Genomic DNA, 23,844 nt, shown 5'->3' with positions numbered 1-23,844 from the left:
AAAAGACTATTGTGTTGATCCATTTGCAAAAGCACAAATTGAGTAAATTCAGGACAACTCATTGTGGCAAGTATTCTGTAAAGATCATAACAGAAGCACAATGTGTAGTCCTGAAAGAGTCCCCCCCAAAGGACAGCAGGACTTCTACAACTTATGAGAATTTGTAGAACAAAAGCACTGAAGCAAAAGCAGAATGAAAAATGAATCGAAACATCCCAAAAGTATCGTTTTGTTGATGTTCCCTAAACCCTGCTTGTCACTGACGACTCTTATGCAGCTACGGAAAGCATGAATTCGGTTGTGGTTCTTACTGATGTCAAAAGTGTTTTAGTGTTATTAGTTTAGTTCTTAACTGAAATTTTATTATTTTTTTTGAGTAATCCACAAAAAAAGATAAATAAATAAATAAAAACTGAGCAATTCCAAAGACTAAATTCTTTATAGCTGGACTAACTGCACTATTTCAGCAGGTTATTTAACAACACACCAGAAATGTTGGTTTAGTAACGGTAAAGAGTAACGATAGTAAAGAAAAAACTCCGATGCTACTGCGTGAACATCCATGGTTTTCTTAAATCAGTTTCAAAAAACCTCACAAAAACAAATCCAATATGACTAAAAGCTCCTCCTCTCCCACTTTACATTACATATGTAACATTACAGTCGATCTACAAGACCTCTGATCTCGTTTCCATTCACAGTCTATGTACAACGCAGGCAGACAGAAAGGGACTCTTCTTGCCCAGAGAAGAAAGAGGCTCTTAGAGTACATACAAAAACACTCCGACGCAGTTTTATTGTTTTGTTTTTTACACTTTCGCTGAGAGACAAACACAAAACACAACTGACTTAGTTACAAATTAAAGCACTGCACTGTACAAAATATTTTGTGAATTGTGCTGGTCAAGAACATTTATATTTATAATGCAGATCTTTTCCTCAAGTATACACAGAGACACCGTCACACACTCACAGGCCGGTGGACCTGTCCCAGTGAAAGCATTATTCCAGTGGGGGTCTGAAGCAGTGCAGCAAATCAGCAGTTATTGTGATTTGAAACCAGCCCCTGCTACTCCATCCAGGTCTACTGAAACTCTGGTTCTGGTGGGATCTGTTCAGATATGGTTGGATGTAGACTGACATCGTTCAGATTGAACTGAAGTACACTTCAGCTCAGAGCAGCGTTTCTCTTCTTTGACCCCTCTCCTGATTCTGCAGCCCATCTGTTTCTTCAGTGCTCTGAAAACACAAGATGAAACTCGGCTCAGGATTGAGCGACGCGTTTAAAACTGCATCCTTCTCCCTCTGCTACGACAAAACCCACAAGATTTGTAAACTGAATGACTTATTTTCTACTGTTTTTGCTTGTTAAATTCGTTGGAGGCTTTTGATAAGAGATTGCTAAAATAGCCCACTGTCAGTGCCGTGTCCTGATGCTGTGTGTGGAAAAGCTCAGGGCTCTAGAGCGACCTAGTTTCAATCCCCAGCTGTGGCGAGTGTGGAAAGACCATGGCCGCCAACACTGCAATTGTGACTGGTGCTAACACATTTTGAACTAACACGCTGAATCTCGGCTTCACACAACTGAACTCACAAGGCGGCAAACACATTAGCCCTCTCCTTCCCTTCTCACTGGGTGTGAATGGAGCCCCCTAGTGGTCCGCCCCTCTGCAAACACCCAGTAGGGTCTCTTACTACAGGGAGTGCAGAATTATTAGGCAAGTTGTAATTTTGAGGAATAATGTTATTATTGAACAACAACCATGTTCTCAATGAACCCAAAAAACTCATTAATATCAAAGCTGAATGTTTTTGGAAGTAGTTTTTAGTTTGTTTGTAGTTTTAGCTATTTTAGGGGGATATCTGTGTGTGCAGGTGACTATTACTGTGCATAATTATTAGGCAACTTAACAAAAAACAAATATATACCCATTTCAATGATTTATTTTTACCAGTGAAACCAATATAACATCTCCACATTCACAAATATACATTTCTGACATTCAAAAACAAAACAAAAACAAATCAGCGACCAATATAGCCACCTTTCTTTGCAAGGACACTCAAAAGCCTGCCATCCATGGATTCTGTCAGTGTTTTGATCTGTTCACCACCAACATTGCGTGCAGCAGCAACCACAGCCTCCCAGACACTGTTCAGAGAGGTGTACTGTTTTCCCTCCTTGTAAATCTCACATTTGATGATGGACCACAGGTTCTCAATGGGGTTCAGATCAGGTGAACAAGGAGGCCATGTCATTAGTTTTTCTTCTTTTATACCCTTTCTTGCAGCCACGCTGTGGAGTACTTGGACGCGTGTGATGGAGCATTGTCCTGCATGAAAATCATGTTTTTCTTGAAGGATGCAGACTTCTTCCTGTACCACTGCTTGAAGAAGGTGTCTTCCAGAAACTGGCAGTAGGACTGGGAGTTGAGCTTGACTCCATCCTCAACCCGAAAAGGCCCCACAAGCTCATCTTTGATGATACCAGCCCAAACCAGTACTCCACCTCCACCTTGCTGGCGTCTGAGTGGGACTGGAGCTCTCTGCCCTTTACCAATCCAGCCACGGGCCCATCCATCTGGCCCATCAAGACTCACTCTCATTTCATCAGTCCATAAAACCTTAGAAAAACCAGTCTTGAGATATTTCTTGGCCCAGTCTTGACGTTTCAGCTTGTGTGTCTTGTTCAGTGGTGGTCGTCTTTCAGCCTTTCTTACCTTGGCCATGTCTCTGAGTATTGCACACCTTGTGCTTTTGGGCACTCCAGTGATGTTGCAGCTCTGAAATATGGCCAAACTGGTGGCAAGTGGCATCTTGGCAGCTGCACGCTTGACTTTTCTCAGTTCATGGGCAGTTATTTTGCGCCTTGGTTTTTCCACACGCTTCTTGCGACCCTGTTGACTATTTTGAATGAAACGCTTGATTGTTCGATGATCACGCTTCAGAAGCTTTGCAATTTTGAGACTGCTGCATCCCTCTGCAAGATATCTCACTATTTTTGACTTTTCTGAGCCTGTCAAGTCCTTCTTTTGACCCATTTTGCCAAAGGAAAGGACGTTGCCTAATAATTATGCACACCTGATATAGGGTGTTGATGTCATTAGACCACACCCCTTCTCATTACAGAGACGCACATCACCTAATATGCTTAATTGGTAGTAGGCTTTCGAGCCTATACAGCTTGGAGTAAGACAACATGCATGAAGAGGATGATGTGGACAAAATACTCATTTGCCTAATAATTCTGCACTCCCTGTAGTCCAGGACCGTGGGCTTAAGCAAACGGCCAGAACAGCTGAACAGCTGAACCGGACCCCTGGATGCGGTAACGCATGCACCGAGTCAATTACAATTTTTTCAGCATGTTTCTTCCCGTCTTTCTAACTTCTCTCCTCATGTCGTCTCTCACCATTGGCCCTTAGTTGCAGTGCTCCTCCTCTGCTGTGAGATGCTGTAGATCTCCTGAAGCTGTTTTTTCTGGTCATCGCTGAGCGCAGCCGTCAAACAATGGTACCATGCTGGATCAGTACTCTGGACCCCTACAGACACAGACAAACACACAGCACAGCTCTAGTGTCACGGTGGTTTCATGCATCATCATCGTTTTATTTGTATAGCACTTTACGAACACACCAGGCAGACCAAAGTGCTGAACAACACAGATCAAAACAACAACCAAATTAAAAATACCATCAAATCATTACGTACAATAAAATAAATAAGAAGGTGTCAGTTTCCTACAGAGTTAAAAGCCAGGGAATAAAAATAGGTTTTCAATCTGGACTTAAAGACCTGCACTGATGACGCTTGTCTAATTTGGAGGGGAAGGTTATTCCAGAGCATCGGAGCCGCAATTGAAAACGCTCGGTCTCCTCTGCATTTCAGCCGCGACTTAGCGACCGACAGCAGCAGCTGCTCAGCTGAACGGAGCGAGCGAGGAGGAACATGTGGCTTCAGCAAGTCAGAGAAGTAGACAGGAGCCAGACCATTTAAAGATGTAAAAACCAATAAAAGGACCTTAAAACGAACCCTAAAATCAATGGGAAGCCAATGCAAGGAAGCCAGAACCGGAGTGATGTGATCGAATTTCCTACTACCGGTTAAAAATCGCGCCGCCGCATTTTGCACTAACTGCAGCCGTGACAAGGTGCCCGACCCGACCCCTTTTAAAAGGGAATTACAATAGTCCAGACGTGAGCTGATAAAAGCACGAATAAGAGTTTCCAAATTGGGGTTGGAAAGGAAAGGCTTAATCTTCGACAGGCGTCTGAGGTGATAAAAAGCTGATTTCACCACCCCATTTACATGACCTTCAAAAGTAAGCGCAGAATCAAGTTTAACACCAAGATTAGTGACTGAACTTTTCAGATGAGAGGTCAAATCACCAAAATCAACATCTGGGGTATCAGTAGAGCGATGTGGGCGACCATTAAAATTCAAAAAATTATTTGCCATCCATAATTTAATATCGCTAAGACAGTCAAGCAGTGATTGACATGGGGAGGTATCCAAATGACTAAAAGGTAAGTAAAGCTGACAGTCATCGGCATACAAATGAAATGACACTCCGTGTTTACGAAAAATCGCACCAAGGGGGAGTAAATACAGCGAGAAAAGTAATGGCCCAAGGATAGGTCCCTGGGGCACACCCCAAAGCAGAGGGGCCACAGAGGAAGCGGCCAGCCCCAGCTTGACACAAAAACTACTTTCGGAAAGATATGATTTTATCCATGTCAATGCCAAATCAGAAATTCCCACACAGTGGTGTAAGCAGGAGATCAGCAGGTCGTGGTCCACTGTGTCAAATGCAGCTGTCATGTCCAATAACACAAGCACAGCATATTTACCAGGATCAGTAGCAACAAGAATGTCATTCATAACTTTAACAAGAGCTGTCTCTGTGCTGTGAAAGGGCTTAAAACCAGATTGGAAGACAGTTGCGAGTCATTCAAATAATCCAACAGCTGGGTATGTACAATCCTCTCCAAGATCTTGCTTAAAAGGGGAAGCTTGGAGGTTTAAAATTTGACATAATAGAACTATCAAGGCCAGGTTTCTTAAGTAAGGGGTGTATGACTGCATGTTTAAACCCACTAGGAACTTGACCGGTTAACAGACTAGTATTGATAATTTTCAGGATATAAGATCCAATGATGGGAAATACTTTTTGGAGAAAGCGGGGAGTAACAACATCGTTCGGGGAGCCACAGGGCTTAGCATGTAGCACCAACTCCTCTAAATCACACAGAGAAATCGGTGCAAAAGCAGAGAATAGGTTTGAGCAAGGAGCATACATGGCCGGCTCAACAATAGGTGGGATCAGAGGCCTCAGGCTAGCAATCTTGTCCACAAGGTAATAAACTTATTGCACATAGCCTCAGAGGACGGCAACAGGTCATAACCCTCCAAGTTAAGTACAGAATTTATAGTATTGTATAAAACACGAGGGTTATGAGAGTTGGCCGAAATAAGTTGAGAAAAGTAGGAGTGTTTATCGGCCTTAACTGCCCTCTGATAAGTTTTCCAACTAATCTTTAGGGCTTCCAGGGAGACATGCAATCTATCTTTTTGCAGGCGTTATATGCTGCTATAAATGGGTTATACTGCTTTACAAAAAAGTTACTGAGAATCACATTTTTGTCAAGGACGGTCCCATCTGTGTTTATCCTGTTTCGTTACCAAACTATGTGGAAAAATAACAGCATAAATACAGCAGAGCAATGAACTGATCCCACTGCAATGTTTTTGTATGTGATATTAAAAAGTTTCAACTTCAACGAATCCAATCAGAGCAAGAATGTAAACATGCAGTTGCAATAGGCTGGTTTCTGAAGGTTACGATAATGTCTTGTATTTGTCACAGTGAGTGAACAAATAAATATTTAAGTAAAGAATAAAATGGTATAAAAGGAGAGGCAGTGGGCCTCAAACTGTAGTGCACCACAGTCACTGCAAGCAGGGCGTGGACGAGTAGGGGAGTGAAAGTGAGACAACTAAGAAGCATCACCCACCTCCAAGTCAACAATATTCTCTAACAGCAGCACAAAAACTACACACAGATGGTTTGAAGAAGGGGCCACGCTGTTGACCCTTTCTCGAAACTTCCTAGATCTTGGTTGCACCTGAATGAGCCTGGTCCATGAAGCACCATGCTGCTTCCTAAAGGACCCGAAGATCTGCTCCCAGTGTCCCGGAAACAAACAGTAAGGTTCTCTCTAACACGTGAATGATGACCTACTGAGCAGGGCAGACGTGAAGAACTGATACTCGTCCTCTCCATTGTCGTAGTCCAGAGGCGTGCTGTACTCCTCCAGAGGCGTTCCCTCAAAACCATCGTCATCCCAATAGTCATCTTCATCGTCGTCATCATCATCGCCTCCTTGGCCTGCTGGCATGCTGGACTGCTGCTGCATGGTGTTACAATTCTCATTCACCTCATCTTCATCACTAGGAATCTCCTCTGCCGTAAACAAACACAGCCATTTAGAGTGAGGTACCAGGATTTAAAGAGAGATTATTTTCAGCGTACAGTTTGATTTGGGGACTGGCTCACAAACTAGTGCTGGCCCAGAAGAGGGGAGTCACTATAGGTGGGTCGTGGTCAACAGACCAACTGCTTATGGTTCTGACACCAAAGCAACTTTGTGAACAGGATCTTCCCAAGAGTTTTCCTATGTGAAAGAATACCACAGCATCTTTTTGTAAGGGTGTAATGTAACCTTTAGTCTGTAGCTATTACAAAATTACAAGCTAGGCCGGTAGGAAACCTGGTAGCACAGTGCAGTCTAATGAGACATTGTACTAGTTGCTGCTGAAATCTCTAAAGAAGCTGACAGTTATAGTCAGCTCAGTCTTTTATGTATTTCCACACAATCAGGATTATTTTTTATTTTTTGGTAACATTGGATCTTTAGCTTTGAAGTGGTTAAATATGGAGCCCTGCAAGGGACAGTGGAGAAAAAAAAAAAACACATGAAGATCATGTCGAGTTACTCTTGCAAGATCTTGTAAAATAGGTCACATCCTTTGCAGGTCACATTTGAAGGCCAAGTTGCTATCCTTTGTGGCCCAACCTATCCCAGAATTCATAGCGTGGCCCAGCCAATTCCAGTTTCCAAAAGTGGCAGCAGCTTCTTAGTTTTAATGTTTCTCTTTCTGGGTCACAAAATAAACTTTTAACATATTTTCAGCCGTGAATGTAGCTGTGTAAACTTCAAATATCTGCTCAGTTTATCAAGACATCACATATTTGCAAAAGTGCTCCGACGTTTTCGGAGACGTCTGTTACCCACCAGCTCGAAGCTGACCGGGAGGTCGCGGCCCACTAGAGCCAGGGGGAACACCGCACTCCCGGCACACCGTGCCTCGACCTCCCGCTCAGCTTCCGTTAACAGCTGTGCTGGTTTTCATTTGACAAATGATTTCAATATTTTAGAACTTACTAATAAAAACAAAGGCCAAACAGCAAAATACCTAACATTTAAATATTGCAGAAGAGCATAACTAATACCCCAGGTTATTCAGAACGCTCACTGAACACATGCAGTCACTGCCACACAGCTGGCTACAACTAAATAAGAAACACATTTTAAATACATTAAATGTTAAAATGTGCACCGGTCAAGTTAACATTCATGATAACCGTTTCCTTCGTTGTTGTTGAACCGTGAGCTTTACTGACCTCTTGAAAAACTACTTCAGCTGTTAGTGAGGGGAGGAGCTGTTTGTCTGACTGCTGTGTGCAGCTGTGTGCAGCTGTGTGCAGCTGGAGGGGCAAAGACGGCACAGTTGATATCGATATTGTTGCAAATGAGTATCTGAATTCAATATTAATTTTTAGCATCAATTTTTTTGACAACCCAGTTAAGAGAAAACTAATACACTCGAATCAAAATATTTACATGTCCGAGTAAAAGAATGACGCCTCAATCACAACAATAACAGCAAATACATTTATGAGTGTGACCCACCAGAGGTAGAGAAGGTTTAAGGACCCAATTCCTTTATTTTTAACCGAAGCAAAGTAGAGCAGAGAGTGAGAAACATAGTGCAGCTAATTTACACTCAGCGCTGGTGAGTTCAGTGGCTAATTTGACTGACTCTTTCTTCTGTTGTTGGTGCCAACCTCCTGCTTTCTGCTCTATTCTCACCATTCTGGTCTTCGTCTTGAGCCCCTGCACGGGCAAGCAGCTCTGGTTTGTTGATTAGGCGGGAGGCATTAATGTGCTTGAGGCCCAGGAAAAGGAGGAGAATGGAGGGGACAATCTGGGCAGCCACTGCATCCAGCACTGCTGGCCGGCTAGGAAGCTCGATTAGCACACTCAGTCCGATGATGCACATCTTACGGTCATGGAGTCTGTAGAGTGAATCAGAACAAGGCAGTTTCTGAGTGTTCACACAAATTAAACTGTCATCTGTTAATTAAAAGAATTAATGAAAGAACACCTGTTGGTATGTGGGTGCCCATTACAGAGCTGGAGTTACAGTGATGCTAGACTGGAAGTAGGTGGAAAACAGTCTGGCTTTGCTCAAAGCTCAGAAAAACAGATCCAAACAGTTCTAAATCTATGACACGGTGTCTCTATGGTTCAGTGATCAACATTTCTCACTGATTAGCTGTCGAATTTATTTAATTTGTGTTTAAAATGAAAACATAAATCTTCCTGATATAGAGCCACAGGAAAACTACTTCTTTCTCCAACTCGTCAAACCGTCTGGACTTTCTTGTTATTGCTGCAGGATCTTTACATCACAATATAAATAAATATATAAAGCAATAAAACTGAATTAAACTGTCCCTCCCTTCATAGCAATCACAGCTTCACTCAAAAACTTCACAACATGAAATTTTTAAAATCACAAGAGAACATTGATCCAGAATTTCTCTACCCTAACTCAGTAGTTAGCATCAAAGGACTCTCTTTGCTGCCTTACCCCAAGAAGAATTCAGTGTCATTCATCCACTGGTTGATGAAGTGTGTGGTTATGGGCTGCGGGTTGTGTGGAAAGTGCATGTTGTCCATCGTATGGATGAGCAGGGCTGGATTGTAGTAGAGAGCAGCAATGGCAACCTGGAGACACATTGTCCTCAGCTCACTGGATTTCACCCCCCGCATCAAACGCTCAAGCACTGCCTCCACGAAAAGAGGGATGCACTGTAGAAACAAAAGAGCAGAAAACATTGCACTGTTTCCTCAGAATGTCAGCAACATGTGGTTTGAAGCACAGTGTGCTTGAAACATGCAGGTGAACAAACTGGCATGACTCTGGCTTCCCAGCTTTGGGCATAATTACACCGACAGAGAGAAACACTTAGCGACACTTCAGTGTTCTGGCTGCAGGACGTTAGAAATAAAGGAAACGGTGCTGGCTGTGTGATAAGTGGAAAATAAAGGTACAGAGCTGCACCTGACCTGGTCAATGCCTCTGCCTTTGCACTGCAGGATGATAACCTCCAACAGTTTGGCTGCATGACACTCTGCATCCTCGCCCGAATCCATGGACAATACCTTAAACAAAAAGGCTTACTGGTCACAATGCAGCAACAACATTGGAAAAAAGCTGCATGTTTGTTCCTGATGATATTTCTGTGAACCACAGTTCAACACATCTGGAGCCAGACCTTTTTGCACATGCTGTAGATGACCTCTAAGTGCTTCGGACTGGACAGAAGCATGTCCGTGTCCACAGTAACGTAGTTGTGCAAAAGCGGCATCATATCTGTGACATAAACACAATTCATACTTTGAACTCCAACAGTGTTTTCATATAAGCTTTACCCAACATGAATCAAGAGTTTTATTATTATTAAGTTAATAGTCATTTATGTTTCATATTCTTGGAACTATGTGACACAACCTCTGTGTATTCACACAAAAATCCTTTGAATCATCTGCAGCTGTCTGGGGTTTTCACAGACGTGTAAAAACTCCAACACAGCAGTCAAACTTACAAAACACAAATGTGTATTTCTTTAATAAATATGGTAATAGGCTGATGTGTCACTACATGTCACTTTTTTTGTTGTTACCAATTTGTGGTTTCACAGCTATTGTGATAACAAAAAACTGTTTTATGATTAATATTTTAAACGTGTGAAATATGTGCTTGTTTCTGCCTCTCAGGGGGGATAATTTCCTCTATTTCCTGTTGGACACAGTAAACTGAATTTCTGGGCAGCTGCAGACGGTTAATTAGGTTAAATAACACGTTTAGAAGGAACTTAAGCAGACGTATTTTATATAATTTGAAAATTTATGGACAAAACAACACAAATACAACTTCTGCATGTATCTAGGAGGAAAATACCACATACAGTCAAGAGTTAGTGGAGATGAAACTGGGTGTAGGACATACCTGTGAAGTAATCAAAGCAGTCATGCTGGAAGACCTCATACAGGACGCCTAACAGCTGCCACATCTGGGGGGAGATGGTCTGACAGGTAAGGCCAAACGCCAGTGACAGGATCTCCTCATAGAATTCTGCAGTGGTTAAAGAATGACAATGATATTCTGCCACATCGTTGAGATACAAGAGAAAGACAATCCAACACCACTAACAGGAAACAGAGTCATCTCGGTGCTGTTTACAGACCACTCAGCATGAACATGCAATCTCTACACATATTTCCATTAAATGCAGGAGATAAAACGTGACACCAGTGTATGAGACTGCTTCCCTTTGAGTAGACATGGAAAAATAATCTAGAGATCACTGTGGCTCTTGATAAAGATAGCAAGGAATGTATTTACTTGAAATAACAAAATTAATTCATTAACAAAATTTGGAACACTTGCAATATCTAGGACGAGGGAAAAGTGTGAAAATGTGGAGGACGACAGAATTTGAAAAGGGAGGCCCCGCCCCCCGCCAAAAAACAAAACAAAACACACTCTTTGGACTGCCCGTGCACACACACCTGCCATACCTATGATGGGTTTCTGCAAGACCAGGCCAATCACCTGCAAACAGATCCCCTCTAGCTGCTGTGTGATCTGAGAGATGAAAAGAAATAATGCGTCAAATATTACATTCACCACTGTCCCAAATTCAAATACTTCTTGCTGTGTGCGCCTCAGACCTCTTTGTGGTCTTCCATTACGGTGAGGATGGTGTCAATTGTACTGAGGATACCAAGAGCCATGACAGTCTTATCTTCGTTCTCCTCGTACTCCTCACTCTGTAGAACTCTTGTGAAGATCTCTGCCTGCCGAACACACACAGTGGTGTTTCCCATCACTTCACTGACCTTGATTCATTTTGTGGACATCCACATTAATCTTAACTCTTACCTTGCCCTGATGTTTTTCACGAGTTTTACCCCAGATCACAGCTAAACTTAAAATAAAACTAACTTAACCTAAAAGTAGCTTCATCTGTGTCTTACTCAGGAGAAGAAAAACAAACCCACAATCTCACACTCACACACACACACACACACACCCCCCCCCCCTGGATGCTGCATGCTTCCTTAATACCTGATTAAGCTACAAAATAAGTCTGTGTTGTCGTCCTACCAGGTTCTGTGTCATGTCTACAGCGATGACGGCCACTTCCTGGTTGTACTCGCAGATCATTTTCTGAATGACGTTGGTCAGGTCATCGTTCTCCGTTTCTCTGACCACATGCAGAAGCTCCTGCATGACTTGCCGAATGTAAGGCCTGATGTACAGCTTGGCTTTATAATGAGAAAAGATTGAGTGAGAAAATGAGACTAAATCTGTGTATGGGAGATGATCATATTTGCACTTATCAGTGTTTATGTTCTACCAATATTCATAAGTGCTTCTACTACTACAATGACAACCAGTCTCTAATCCCTACTTAAAGGAATACCCATGTCTCCTTTCTTACACACACATTATTTTTAAATAGAAGCTTGGGCCTGTGATGGGAAAGAAAATAAAACCAAACTTGAAAAACGAGAGAAATTTACAAGAAAAAAAAATCTGAAAAATCGAAGCCAATATCACGTTACTTTTCAAAGTTATTATAACTTCCTGCTAATACCTCCCTCAAAACATTCATTTTCACAACCCTGTGATGGGACTGATTCTGATTTCAGTCAAGCTGGTAAGGTGCATTGTACAAATGTCAGCTTTAACACACAGGAGTGAATCAGCTGTCCTCCACAGACCTTGTTCCTGGTTGCTGACCAGCGTCTGCAGAGCGATGGCAGCCTCCACCTTGACAGGCATCTCTTTGTCATCTATCAGATCCTGTTTGACCAACTCCACAGCATTCCTCAGCACCAGCTCGTCATGGAAACGCAGCGGACTGAAGGAGTGCAACACCCAGCAGGACTAACAAAGGAGAGTATCCCAAGTTTGTACAGCATCCATACAATTTCCACCTTGGTCAAATTTGTGAAAGCAGTACAGCACTAGTCCACATCAGCTTCTAGTGCAGCTTGTAAATAATGTAAATAATTCCTCAAAAAAAGGTCATCTTTAAGTTTCATTTAATGAATATATGCCCTACCAGTGGTTATTGCATACTTTTCATTAGTTTCAATAGCCACTGGAATACATGATTCAAATAAACTGGAATTATTCCAGTTTAGGTCCTAAACCTAAATGATGAGTTTGTACACGCAGTTCAATTTAATATAGAACTCAAATACCTTAACTGGACATAATATGGTTTTTTTAGTTTTCTGAAATAAACACAGGGTGAAAATTATACATACAGGATTAAACTGCACCCACATTATTCATTCAGTGGTGACACATTATTAGCCATCGTGACACTCTTACACTGCTCTACCAAGGAGGGAGGAAGGTTCACTCACCCTGGCACGCAGGTAACCCAAAGGAGAGTTAAGCAAGGGGAAGACGTAGTTCTGAAGCATCAGCTCCATTTGCTCCCTGTACAGCCGCTTCTGTAGGACCAGACATGCAGAAATGCAGCGAATCTTGAAGCTGATTACTTGATAAAAGTGCTCGTTAGAGTTCCTGTGCTTGTCTCTGTGTACCTTTAGTAAGAGCTCAGCCAGAGCTCCGATGCAGTGCAGCGCTCCATCCGTCCTGCAAGGATCAGCAGAGGGCTCCATCAGGATACGATGGCAGAACTCCATCATTTGAGGCAGGACCTGTAAAATGAATACAGGACATCCTGCAGATTACATTTACAAGATCTGTGTGCAGAAACTAAAGCTTGTGGCTTGTGGTAATAAAAATAAAATACACTGGCAGGAAAAGAGAAAGAGCCCTTTTTTCATGTGGTGGAATAAACTATAATATAATATCAATATCCCTGGGCAAAGGGCTAGTTGCCACATACTGTGTACAAGCACTCTGGTTCCTGTGGATGTGCGCTATCATGCCCCCCCGCTCACCTCTTTCCTCTTGCGTGCAGCTTTACACAGCAGGCTCTGGGCAGCAGTGACTGGGAGAGCATGGTCATCATAGAGGTCTAGATACAAAGATGGATACTCTCAAAAATAACATATTCCCAGACATGACATGCACTCACCTTCACCACTCAATGTTATAGCAATGGCCAAAAATGACTTTCTCTCAGTTTCACTTTTAGGGTTTTGGGTTTCTTTGGTAGGCAAACTCCAAACTCAGATATGCTGTTGTTGCCTTTGCAATCTGCAGATTACAGACACATGGGGACCCCCTGTTCCTGTGCAGAGCAGTAGGGGAACCACAGCAACACTAAGCAGAGACTCCAGAGTGTGCACAAGTAATTCAAGACTAAAACTCTAGTATCATTACAACTCTAATACCAGGATACTTGAACACTTACTGAACTTCATACGGATATACTCATATGGATCCTCTTGCCATAGTTTCTCGTCCTCGTCTTTGTAGCACATAAGAGGAAAGATGACCTCCTGGCATATGGTCTACATGAAACAAAATCTTCATAATATTAATGAGATTAAAGATGATTCAAGAGGGAGAAATAAGACTGGCTTTATTAAAATAAATAGACAATAAAAATGACCAGAGTGGAAAAAGTAGGGCAGAAATTTGTAACTATGTGAATGATTAAATGATGAAATCACAGACAGAACAACTTTCAGTCAGCATCCATTCGTTACTCTTTAATAAAGTCAACTTTGAACTGAGTCCGAAGGACTCCTCTCTAAAGTTCCTGACATTTTTGGTGGAATAGTACCTTTAAGTATTTGGTGAAACTAAATTCAGATCGCTCTAAACTGAATAAGAGGGTCTGGTCCGATCAGGAACAGGCAAAGATCATATTCCTTCATGCATGTCCTACCTGCATGTGCGGCTTCATCTGTTTCCAGGTCAGTGAGTGTGACAGACCCTGGTTGAGGTAGTTGAGGCACTGCTGTAGGACCTGAGGAGTAACATACTGCTTCTGTCGGTACTGGTCCACCACCTTCAGCAAGACCTGGATGGATAACACACCGCACAGGATGAATAACCACCGTCGCTCATAGGATTAGTTGCAACAAACTGTTAGTCTTGATGTTTGCTCAATACTCCAGGTAAGCAAATCCCCAAAAGTTGATTCTGTTCATCTGAAAACAACAACACTGCAGATGTCGAAGCAGAGCAACTGCGGACAAACGTTTCAGCCTGTCCCAGCAATGCAGAGCCGGCAGCATCACCAGCATGACTTGGTAAAGACAGCAACAGGCAGACTCATCTGGCTTGGTCAGTGTAAAATACGCTGCTGCGATCTTTACACCCCCGTTCTCTGTTGGGGGGTGGGGGGCTGAGGGGAGGAGTTGGCGTCTGGGATGCTCCCTGCTGCTGCAGGACCGGGGGTGGTCTGCTTGTCTCCACCCCAGAGCAGAGGGCAACATCTCCTGGCTCTGGGGGCAGACTGCCCCTCTGGGAACATCTCAGGACCCCCCATCTGTGGGGACCCCCCACCACACTCCCTGCTGGTGGCTGATGCTCTCAGCCGCCGGCGCATTGGTGGTTCTCGGCGTCCGGGGCTGGGCGCTCGTGGCTCAGTCGGGCTGTGAAGCCAAACTTTCATGTGCTCTATTTTCAAACTCGTTATCTCAGGAATTTCCAACCTCTCTCTTAATGTTTTCCAAAAACACCATGGCAAGGAAGTTATCTTCCGCCTGTTCAAGGTTCAAGGTTCTGTTTTGTAATACCAGGGATTCTCATATTTTCCCGTCTCTCTTGGGCAGTCATCCAAGTCTCCAGCTCCCTCTGAAGTTCAAGCAAGTCCAGAGCGGTTCTTCACTTTTCCCTCCGAAAATATCCTTCAGACATTTCAGGTAGAGTCTGTAGAGTCTTTACTTGCACAGAATTCTTCACTAATAAAAGTTTCTCAGCTCCCAGTCATGTTGTTAGCGTTGGACTCTCCGGTTGTTACGACCATCCTTTAATCTAGGAGATGTTCTTTTGTCTGCCTTTAGGCACAGCATAAACGCCTTATGAATATCACATAACCTTGAATTTGGAATGCACCTAATATAAAATAGCATTTTCAAGTAGATATTGAAGAGCTCTTGAGTTAACCTGTTGCTGTCATGCTGAGGAACAAAGCCAATTAGCACGTAAAACAACAAGAGTGCATGTTTACTGACTGTAACGCACAAATACCACAAAGATACGTATCAACTACAGAATCTACATTAAAGATCAAAGTCAGAGTGTTATTTACCGGACATTCCCTATAACTCAAACAGACTCAGTGACACATATTTACCTGCTGGATCCCCACTGCATATGTCTTCAGGAAAAAATCTGCAAACTCGTAGTACTCTTTTGTCACGTTTCCTGGGCTTCCATATCTGTGATTCACATCAGAAATACAGGAATGCTGAAAAGGTCTTTCTGCCAAACCCAAATCTGCTCGGTAATGATTTAACAGCATTTCTGGACTCACCGTTCAAACAGTCGCGTGATGATGCGCAACGCCCACTTTTTACACTTCCACCACGCCAGCTCAGGACGGTCATCCTCATCCACCTCCAGTGTCTCCTAACAAACACACTGTATGGTCAGCACTAGGTCCTCGTGAAGAACACATTCATTAGAATTTTAATCCGTGCGTCTAGAAATAGTATAGAAACCTTTATTTACGGGGTTTTTAACTACACTGTGGAGCACTTGTGTCAGTGGAAAAACGTTTCTGCACTGATGATGCCGTTTTGTGCCACTCAGCTCTCACAATAACTGAATGTCTCAGCAGAAGTAAGCTTCTAACAGTTCAGGCTCACGTGTGTAATTGTAAGATTGTGTAATATGAAACCAAATGAATGTGGTTTGTTTGGACTTAATTAAAAAAAAAGTTCATTATAGACTTTTTTTTATTAAAACAAATGTTCAGCACAAAACGTTTGCTGGTTTCTCTGTGTCTGTGTGACTCTCCCACAGTCCACAAGCATCCATGCTGGGCTGATTGGTAATGCGAGGCAGATAAAGGGCTGAAAGCGCATAGAATAAGCATGCTAGTACTTTAATGATCATTCTGTGACTAGAATTAAAGTGCAATACACAAGTTTTGAAAATAAAATCCCAAACCTTAAAAGGATTTACCATGTAAAAGTTGATTCTGTTCATCTGGAAATTTGCATATTAATGATCCGTAATGTGAAAATGATCAAGAAACTGTGAGGTCAGCTCATAAACTGACCTCACAGCCTATTGTTCACTAGTGGTCCTGGTTTCAGTCATTATGCAAATGTACTGTTTATAAGATTGGGGAAACCTGCAGTCAGAGACTGAAGACGTCACTTGGACGAGTGACCACTGAAAACGCTACGTGCAGATGAACAGAGTCAACTTTTTGGGATTTCCTTATCTAGATGATTGAGAATGCATCAAGACGTCACATACTGTTGGATTTGTTAAATCACATTGTGTCTATATGATTCGGGATCTTACAGCTGGGATGTCTCGGTCCATTATGGCTCGGAGTATTTCCATCCACTGAGTCATCACTGTGTTGTTGATCAGCTGGAGAGGCAGCGAATACTGCAAGAAAGAAGAAGTACGTTCTTACTCCTTTCCATTACGACCACCTGTCTACTTTCTGAAAGCATCTCTGAGCCTTTCCTTAATACATAAGTCACATCAGCGGACGACGACAGTTAATCTGAATAAACAGCAACTGCTGCTGTTTGTACCAGTGTAGTGGAGTTTAGGGCACATTGAAAAGTGTGTAATTAGGAATAAAAAGGTGCAGGACTGTAGTCCCTCTCACCCTCTTAGCATTCAGTCTGGCCACAGTCACATTCTGTAAGCTCAGCATAAGACAACTGAAGGAAACATATCAATTTAGAGCTACATGTGTCAACAACTACAACTACATGTTTTGACATGAGACATTTCAAAGTTTCAGTGTCTGGCTTTTTAGCACATGAAAACATCTGAAAAAAAGCTCACACACGTGCACACACACGTGCACACACACGTGCACACACACGTGCACACACCTGTACAAGAGCATGGAAGATCTTCAGGATCTGTTTCTGAATGAGGACTGAAAAGATTGTGGCATCAACCAGAAGCTGGCTGATGAGTTGTTGAATCCTGGGCAGGAAGATCTGCATGGCTGCAAGCAACGGCTCCCTCTCATCTGCTTTCCTGTACCTGAAGCACACACATGCGTGATACTTACTAAATGATCTCAGTTCAAATCAGAACGTGCTTCAGGTTGTAGACGTCATTCTCCTTCAACTGTTAGACTGAAGCAGAGAGTGCCTTATCTGCTTCTGTCTCTATAATGCCTTGCTGGTCTGAGAGAATTTCTTTAAATGACATTACACTGTAATATGGAAGCCCGCCACTAAAAAAACACCCAAACAAAAAAAAGACAAATATCCATAACTCGAAATTTCGACTTATATTTCTCCAAATTTCGAGTTAATAACTAAAAATTTCGAGTTAGCTCTGCCAATCAGTAATCTACGTGAATGAGGTCACTTTCTTGTTACCCGGAAGCATATGGCGCAGAGCAACGCGCACTCAAAACTGGCGCTTTTGCAAGTACGTCTGCTGATAGTAACACCATGTGATTCAGCCAATAACACAAGGATTTCATCATTTTTGAAGCCAGGCTGAAAACACTCAGCAATCTGTGCATTCATGACTGGATGTAATACAGCTTAGCTGTAGCATTTGTGCCTGAGGGCTTCAGCTTCCGGGTGACAAGGAAAAGACGTCACAGTTAATAACTCGAAATTTCGAGTTATGGATCCTTTTTTTTAGTGGCAGAAACGGGCTTCCATACTGTAATGTTATATTTTCTGGCACAAAGATGTAAACTGTAACTAGCTGCACATTTTTACTAATTGTAAAATAATTAATACAGTGGAACCCCGACTTACGAAATTAATTCGTTCCAGAGGGTCTTTCGTGAATCAATTTTTCTTAAGGCAAAGCACCTTTTTCCATCGCCTTTTGAGTGAGGCGATGCTGGCTGAAGACGAAGGAGGAGGTTGAAGAAAGCATGCGTATGCATGCATACATATGTACGTATACGTGTACATAACATTATGGAATTTTATTTAATTTTTTAATATTTTCTGTTTTATCTACTTCGTTACGCGGGCATTTTGCCGTACCACAGGCCTTCGTAACATGAATTCTTCATTAAATGGGGTCTTCATAAGCCGGGCTTCCACTAGATTTATAATGCACCTCAAATGAAGCGATTTAGTTGGTTGCTAGCTTTGCTACAGATAAGGACAAAAATGACTAGCCCCACTGTGACATTTAAAGTTTCAATGTTCTGAAAGTGTTTTTAAAACAGAACAAGCCTTGGTTTGCATTAGTCATTTCCAGAGATCTCAATGCTAAAGACACAGCCTGTATGTTGGGGAGAGGAAAAACACAGATTAATCCCAAATTTCATCATCAAAATTAGACAACAGAAATCATATTTCTATTGGTTATCTCTTGCAAACATCCAGGAAAAGCATCCGAGTTCTGGAAAGCCTTCAAAACGTACCTACATCACTTCCTTCGGGAATCAGTTTGGAATGCTTTCACGCTGGGAATTTGCTTTATATACTCGTTGTCTAACAACACAGTTTTATATGTTCTCCACCAAATATTCAGAACTGTAAAAACTAATTTGCGTTTACCTCGATAAACCACACGATGGTCTACAGTAAACTGTCCCTCCTTCGCCTCAGTGCTGATATGATCACTGCTCCTGTAACTTGGATTTTTAATGTAACACGTGTTACAGGCAAATACGCAGATGACAAGCCTGAAAATCCACAGTCTGCTTTCGACAAATTTCAGAAATCTTTTTCTACATCAATATTTATGAGGTCACCAAAAAGTATCCAGCCTACAGTCCATATTCAGATCCTTCATGGCCGTCAGATTAAAACTGCTGATTCTTATAAAACTTCAGCTTCATGCCAGATGAACTTTAAAAAAGTCATGTGGTCCCCAACCCCCGGGCCACGGTCCGGTACTGGTCTGTGAGTCGTTTGGTACCGGGCCGCGAGACTTGAGGCTCTGGTGTGAAATTGATGGTTTTCGGGGTTTTTATCGTTAACTCAGCTTCCCTGGGTCTTTTCCTGTGTTGTAGTCATGTGTCTTATTTTGAAAGAAATAGTTACATGTTACCATAGTGACCAGGGAGCATTAAGGGGCAGAGAGGAGGATGTTACTCTCCATGTTGTTTCAGGATTTCAGCATTTCAGGAGGACGCTGCTAATAAAGTTACACAGTGAATTCATCTTTATTATTATATTTACAAAATACCAGTTTTTGTCTCGGTCGTAGGATTTTATTTTGTCGTATTTATCCGCGACACCTTAAAGGCCGCAGCGTGAAAACATTGCCTGACATTAAACTGGTCCGTGGCTCAAAAAAGGATGGGGGCCGCTGGCCTAAGACTCAATTTTTCTTTTGCACACATATCACTCTTAAAAAGGGGCCCTGACCTCAATTTCACTATCTTTTCAAATAAAGGATTTCAGATGTAATAAAAAATAATAATAACCCGTTCTGCTCTCCAGACGTGATTGGTGGGTGGGCTGAACATGAACAGGTTACTTACTCATATGTTTTGACCAGCTGGTAGAGAGCCAGCAGGGTTCCATACCAGCTGCCGCTGTTTGGAGACTGCAGGTACATATTGATCTTGTCCACAATGGCAGTCCAGCGGCCGGGGAAGTCATGCTTGATGATGGCTCGCAAACACATGGTCAACTGGGCACTACAGAAAAAAGAAAACAATATGTGGCGTCACTATCATGTCGTGGGCACTATTCAAAGGGCTTTTAATGGTTGAAATAGGTTAAGATCTAAGAGAAGGGGAAAAGCTGTCCTGAGTGAGCAGGTGTATGCACATGTGCATGTACCGTATGGACTCTGGACAGCGGATGATACCCTCCAAGATCTGATCTCTGATCTGCTGCCGGTCGTTCTCATGGATGTTGAAGGGAAAGACAACCTCCCCGACAGATGGTTCCCTGTCCTGCCAGTACTGACTCACCATGTTCTTCAGGTAGATTGCAGCTACACACACCGAGACAATCAGACCATCATCACACAGGTCATATAGCTAATGTAGTTTCACACTGTTCATTTATTTATGTGCTTCTACAAATCACAAAGACTCCATTTAAAACACTGGTCTGTTGATCCATCCATCCATCCATTCACTTCCGCTTATCCTTTTCAGGGTCGCGGGGGGCGCTGGAGCCTATCCCAGCTGTCATAGGGCAAGAGGCGGAGGTACACCCTGGACAGGTCGCCAGTCTGTCGCAGGGCCAACACACAGGGCCTGTTGATATCTAATATTTTCTTAAGGCTGAGAAACCACACGTGCAGATCCAAATCTTTAACCTTTCAAGTTTGGTGTAAAACCCCGACACACTCCGACACACTTCTGCTACTCCAAATACTTACTAGTGAAGTGCTTCCCAAATGGGAGGCCATGGCAGCTAGTTTTAGACATACTCATACAACAGTCTCTCTCAGCAGGTCAGTGCTATTTTTCTAACTACTAAATAATGATGGAAACAGAGTGACCAAAACCAGTTAGCATCTTACCTGCTTGGCGAACAGGAAACTCTACCTGCTCCGACACAATGATCTGAAGCAGGGTAGGGGCGAAATTAATGATCTTGTAGGACTGAAACACAGACAGATGGACAGCTTCAAAATTTCGTATGTATTCAAAACAATATTAAAACATTTTTAAACCCAAAGTTTTTGGAAATGAAATGTAAGATGCCAAAGCTGCAGCTCTTAAAAATGGCCTCTGAAGCATTCACCAGTGTGTAACTGTGTGACCGGTAAAGGCACTTAAACTGCAAAGACAAAGGATAAAGAGGAAAGTGTGAGTGAATGAGTGAAAATAACACTGATATGAAAATTCTACCTGTTTTGCTGACTGCAGCCTGCGCATGCAAAGACTGTGCTGTGCAGGTCTATGTGCATTAGTGGTGTGATTCTCTTTTATTGGCCCACTCATGCAGCTGCAGCACCCCACAGACACTGCAGGCCATCAGTACTTATTGTCGCGTCACTTCATCACAGTATATACAGTCTAACTGTTTTTATAATTTGGCGCCATCTAACATTTCTGTCTTGAACAGTGCGAGATTGATTATTATTATTATTTTATTACCATCTGTACTTCTGTCAAAGTCCATTCATGGTCCACTCGCAAGAGAATATTGGATCCTAGACAGATGTTTTCTAGAGGATTGCAATTCTCAGCTGTTGGTCAGTGAATGTATTCTGGCCTTTGTAAACTTTCCAATCCCACATCAAACCTTCTGTTGTTCTCCACCTCCTCTCCAGCCAGCTCCCCCTTTCCAAGATTTGGAGTTAAATACTTTTTGTCTTACTCAGTCTTCTGCATCCTGAAGTACATCTTATGCCTGCCATGAATTCATCCAGGAAGATGTCAAAGTTGTGACATCGAAGACTTATCACAGTTATTTCTTTTGAAATTGCAGACAAATTAAAATGAAACTTCAACAAACACACCAACCTTTTCTGTATAGCTTTGCAAACTAACAGTGCAATAGATCCGTTTCCGAGAAAGAAAAACAACACAAAGTAATGTGCGATCTCAGAGATGGAGAAAGAAAAAGAGGACAGAAGAAGATACGATGATTTCTTTTCCTTTAAAAAAACGAGGATTGCCCAGCAGGTGATAGTTGATAAACGGGGGGTTTAGAGCTTCGATGTAAAGCTTATATAATCACACAATGCATGTGTAATTAAATAAGGAGTTATTACACAGTGTGAATGCCCACAGCTCAAACCCATTTAAGATTTACCAATTCAAGTTTCAGTCATGATGCAGCCAGCGTTAAAATAACACAGCATAAACATTAGTGGGTTTCTGCATCATTCTGGGTAACTCAGCAAAGCTCTCAATCGCCAAATATTGCGATCCTTTTTATTATTCGGCCATTGAAGGCAGGAGCAACAACAGAGGACTGGAGGAAGTCCTGAACTCCAGTGCTGACATGAGAAAGTTTGGGAAGCCCCGCTGCTGACCGTCAGCTCGTGATGGCTGTCAGAACTGCCTGCTATTGTTCTCCAGGGCAGCTGCCGCAGTGACTGTCGGGGTACCGGTTAGACTAAATGCTGATCTTAGGCCTAATATATGCATCTGAACGTTAACCAGGTAAAGCCGAGCGCAAGCCCCAAAACACGGTCCGCCATCCTCCACAAACACCAGCAGCCCTCCTCGGCTCGAACGAAAAAAGAAAACAAGCAAACCAAAAACTATTTAGCTCACCCACCTGATTGAGTTCATTTTCTGCCGCTATCCTCAGGTTGGGGTCGATGGTTCCCTTCAGAGCCTGGATTATACGGTTGGGATCCATGTGTGTTTAGTTCCACGGTTCCGTTTCTATTTTTATTCTCACATTCATGAAACTAACAGAAGCTAACGTTTCTGCACCCAAAATTCGTGCCTTTTGCATCCAGTGTGGCCTAAACACGAAAAGGCTTCCGGTAGTAAAAAAACACAACGTCCGGTCAGAGCATTCAAAATAAAAGGCTTGTTATCGGACACATGTTCAGCATTTTGTTTAAAGGAGCGGAGGCGAGTTTCTGTTAAAGACACGTCGGTGTTCTTTCTGCTAATGTCCCGACACCTTTACAGCGCTCACATCAGTGCTGCAGGCAACGACCTGTCAATATTGGCTCGAGTTCTTTTTTTAGGCGGTTGACATTCAACATTTTATTGTATTACCGCCACCTGCTGGGCTGGAGTGTGAATACGTGACTCCAAAATGCAATATTTCTGCAAGGAATGGGAAGTTCCTATAACCCGCGATTATTCCCTTTTCCTGCCGTTATGCTCATTTAAATGAGCACACAGTTACACACAGTTACACACCGTTTGTATCTATAATTTCAGTCTCTCAAAGAAAATCCACACATGTGGAGAAACAGCACAAATAAGTAAGTAAAATTAATACATAAGTAACTAAACACGTAAATGAATGACATTGTACATTAGATGTGAAAGAAAATAAATATTAGTATTAATAATATAATAATAATATAATATATTTATCACGCAATTCAATAATTAATTTGTTTAATAAATAATAAATAAATTTCAGCATGTTGAAGAAGTTCTGAATATGGAAGCAAAGCAACACAAAAATATGAGGATCTGAATAAACAAGAGTCATGACAGACTTTTGTGCAGCTTTGTAAATGTATGAGACGCAGCACAAACCTCCAGAGCAGAAAGATCTGTGTTGAAAGTTCCAAAAACTGCAGTTCTTCCAGTGGTCACTTGAGGCTGGTTCCAAAAGTTGCCATGATGCATGTTTCTATGTGGGACAAAAATAGCTTTTTGTCACAAACTAGTTTTTTGTCACTAACTATTTTTGTGTGACAAAAATAGTTTTTGGAGACAGCTAACTAATAACTAATAACCTTGCACTCCCA

General features: G+C 42.3%; 1 protein-coding gene across 3 annotated transcripts; it reads right to left on the bottom strand.

Moving 5' to 3' along the window:
* Nucleotides 1–599: 599 nt before the first annotated feature.
* ipo8 (importin 8) lies at nt 600–23,050 on the bottom strand. 3 transcript variants are annotated; one of them, XM_085375997.1, is made up of 25 exons: nt 22,680–23,050; nt 20,968–21,049; nt 20,274–20,430; nt 19,970–20,128; nt 17,385–17,541; nt 16,834–16,923; nt 15,833–15,927; nt 15,653–15,737; nt 14,237–14,371; nt 13,757–13,856; nt 13,341–13,417; nt 12,978–13,094; nt 12,795–12,884; nt 12,141–12,306; nt 11,521–11,681; nt 11,085–11,210; nt 10,923–10,998; nt 10,360–10,485; nt 9,626–9,723; nt 9,417–9,512; nt 8,938–9,158; nt 8,154–8,359; nt 6,242–6,463; nt 3,413–3,542; nt 600–1,239 (listed from the first exon to the last, which is right to left on the bottom strand). In XM_085375997.1, coding segments are annotated over exons 1-25 (3,057 nt in total). In that variant the 5' UTR covers nt 22,764–23,050; the 3' UTR covers nt 600–1,238. The 3 variants fall into 3 exon arrangements, with proteins under 3 accessions (XP_085232123.1, XP_085232124.1, XP_085232122.1); XM_085375998.1 differs by having other exon boundaries at nt 10,932–10,998; XM_085375996.1 differs by lacking the exon at nt 600–1,239 and having other exon boundaries at nt 3,409–3,542.
* Nucleotides 23,051–23,844: the final 794 nt, after the last annotated feature.

The sequence above is a fragment of the Diplotaxodon limnothrissa genome, linkage group LG17 (assembly GCF_057381915.1).
Source record: "Diplotaxodon limnothrissa isolate DT_005_m linkage group LG17, D_limnothrissa_male_GT1.1, whole genome shotgun sequence".
NCBI classification, from domain to species: domain Eukaryota; kingdom Metazoa; phylum Chordata; class Actinopteri; order Cichliformes; family Cichlidae; genus Diplotaxodon; species Diplotaxodon limnothrissa.
The sequence above is the reverse complement of the archived record's forward strand: the minus strand, read 5'-3'. Positions and strand labels throughout refer to the sequence as shown.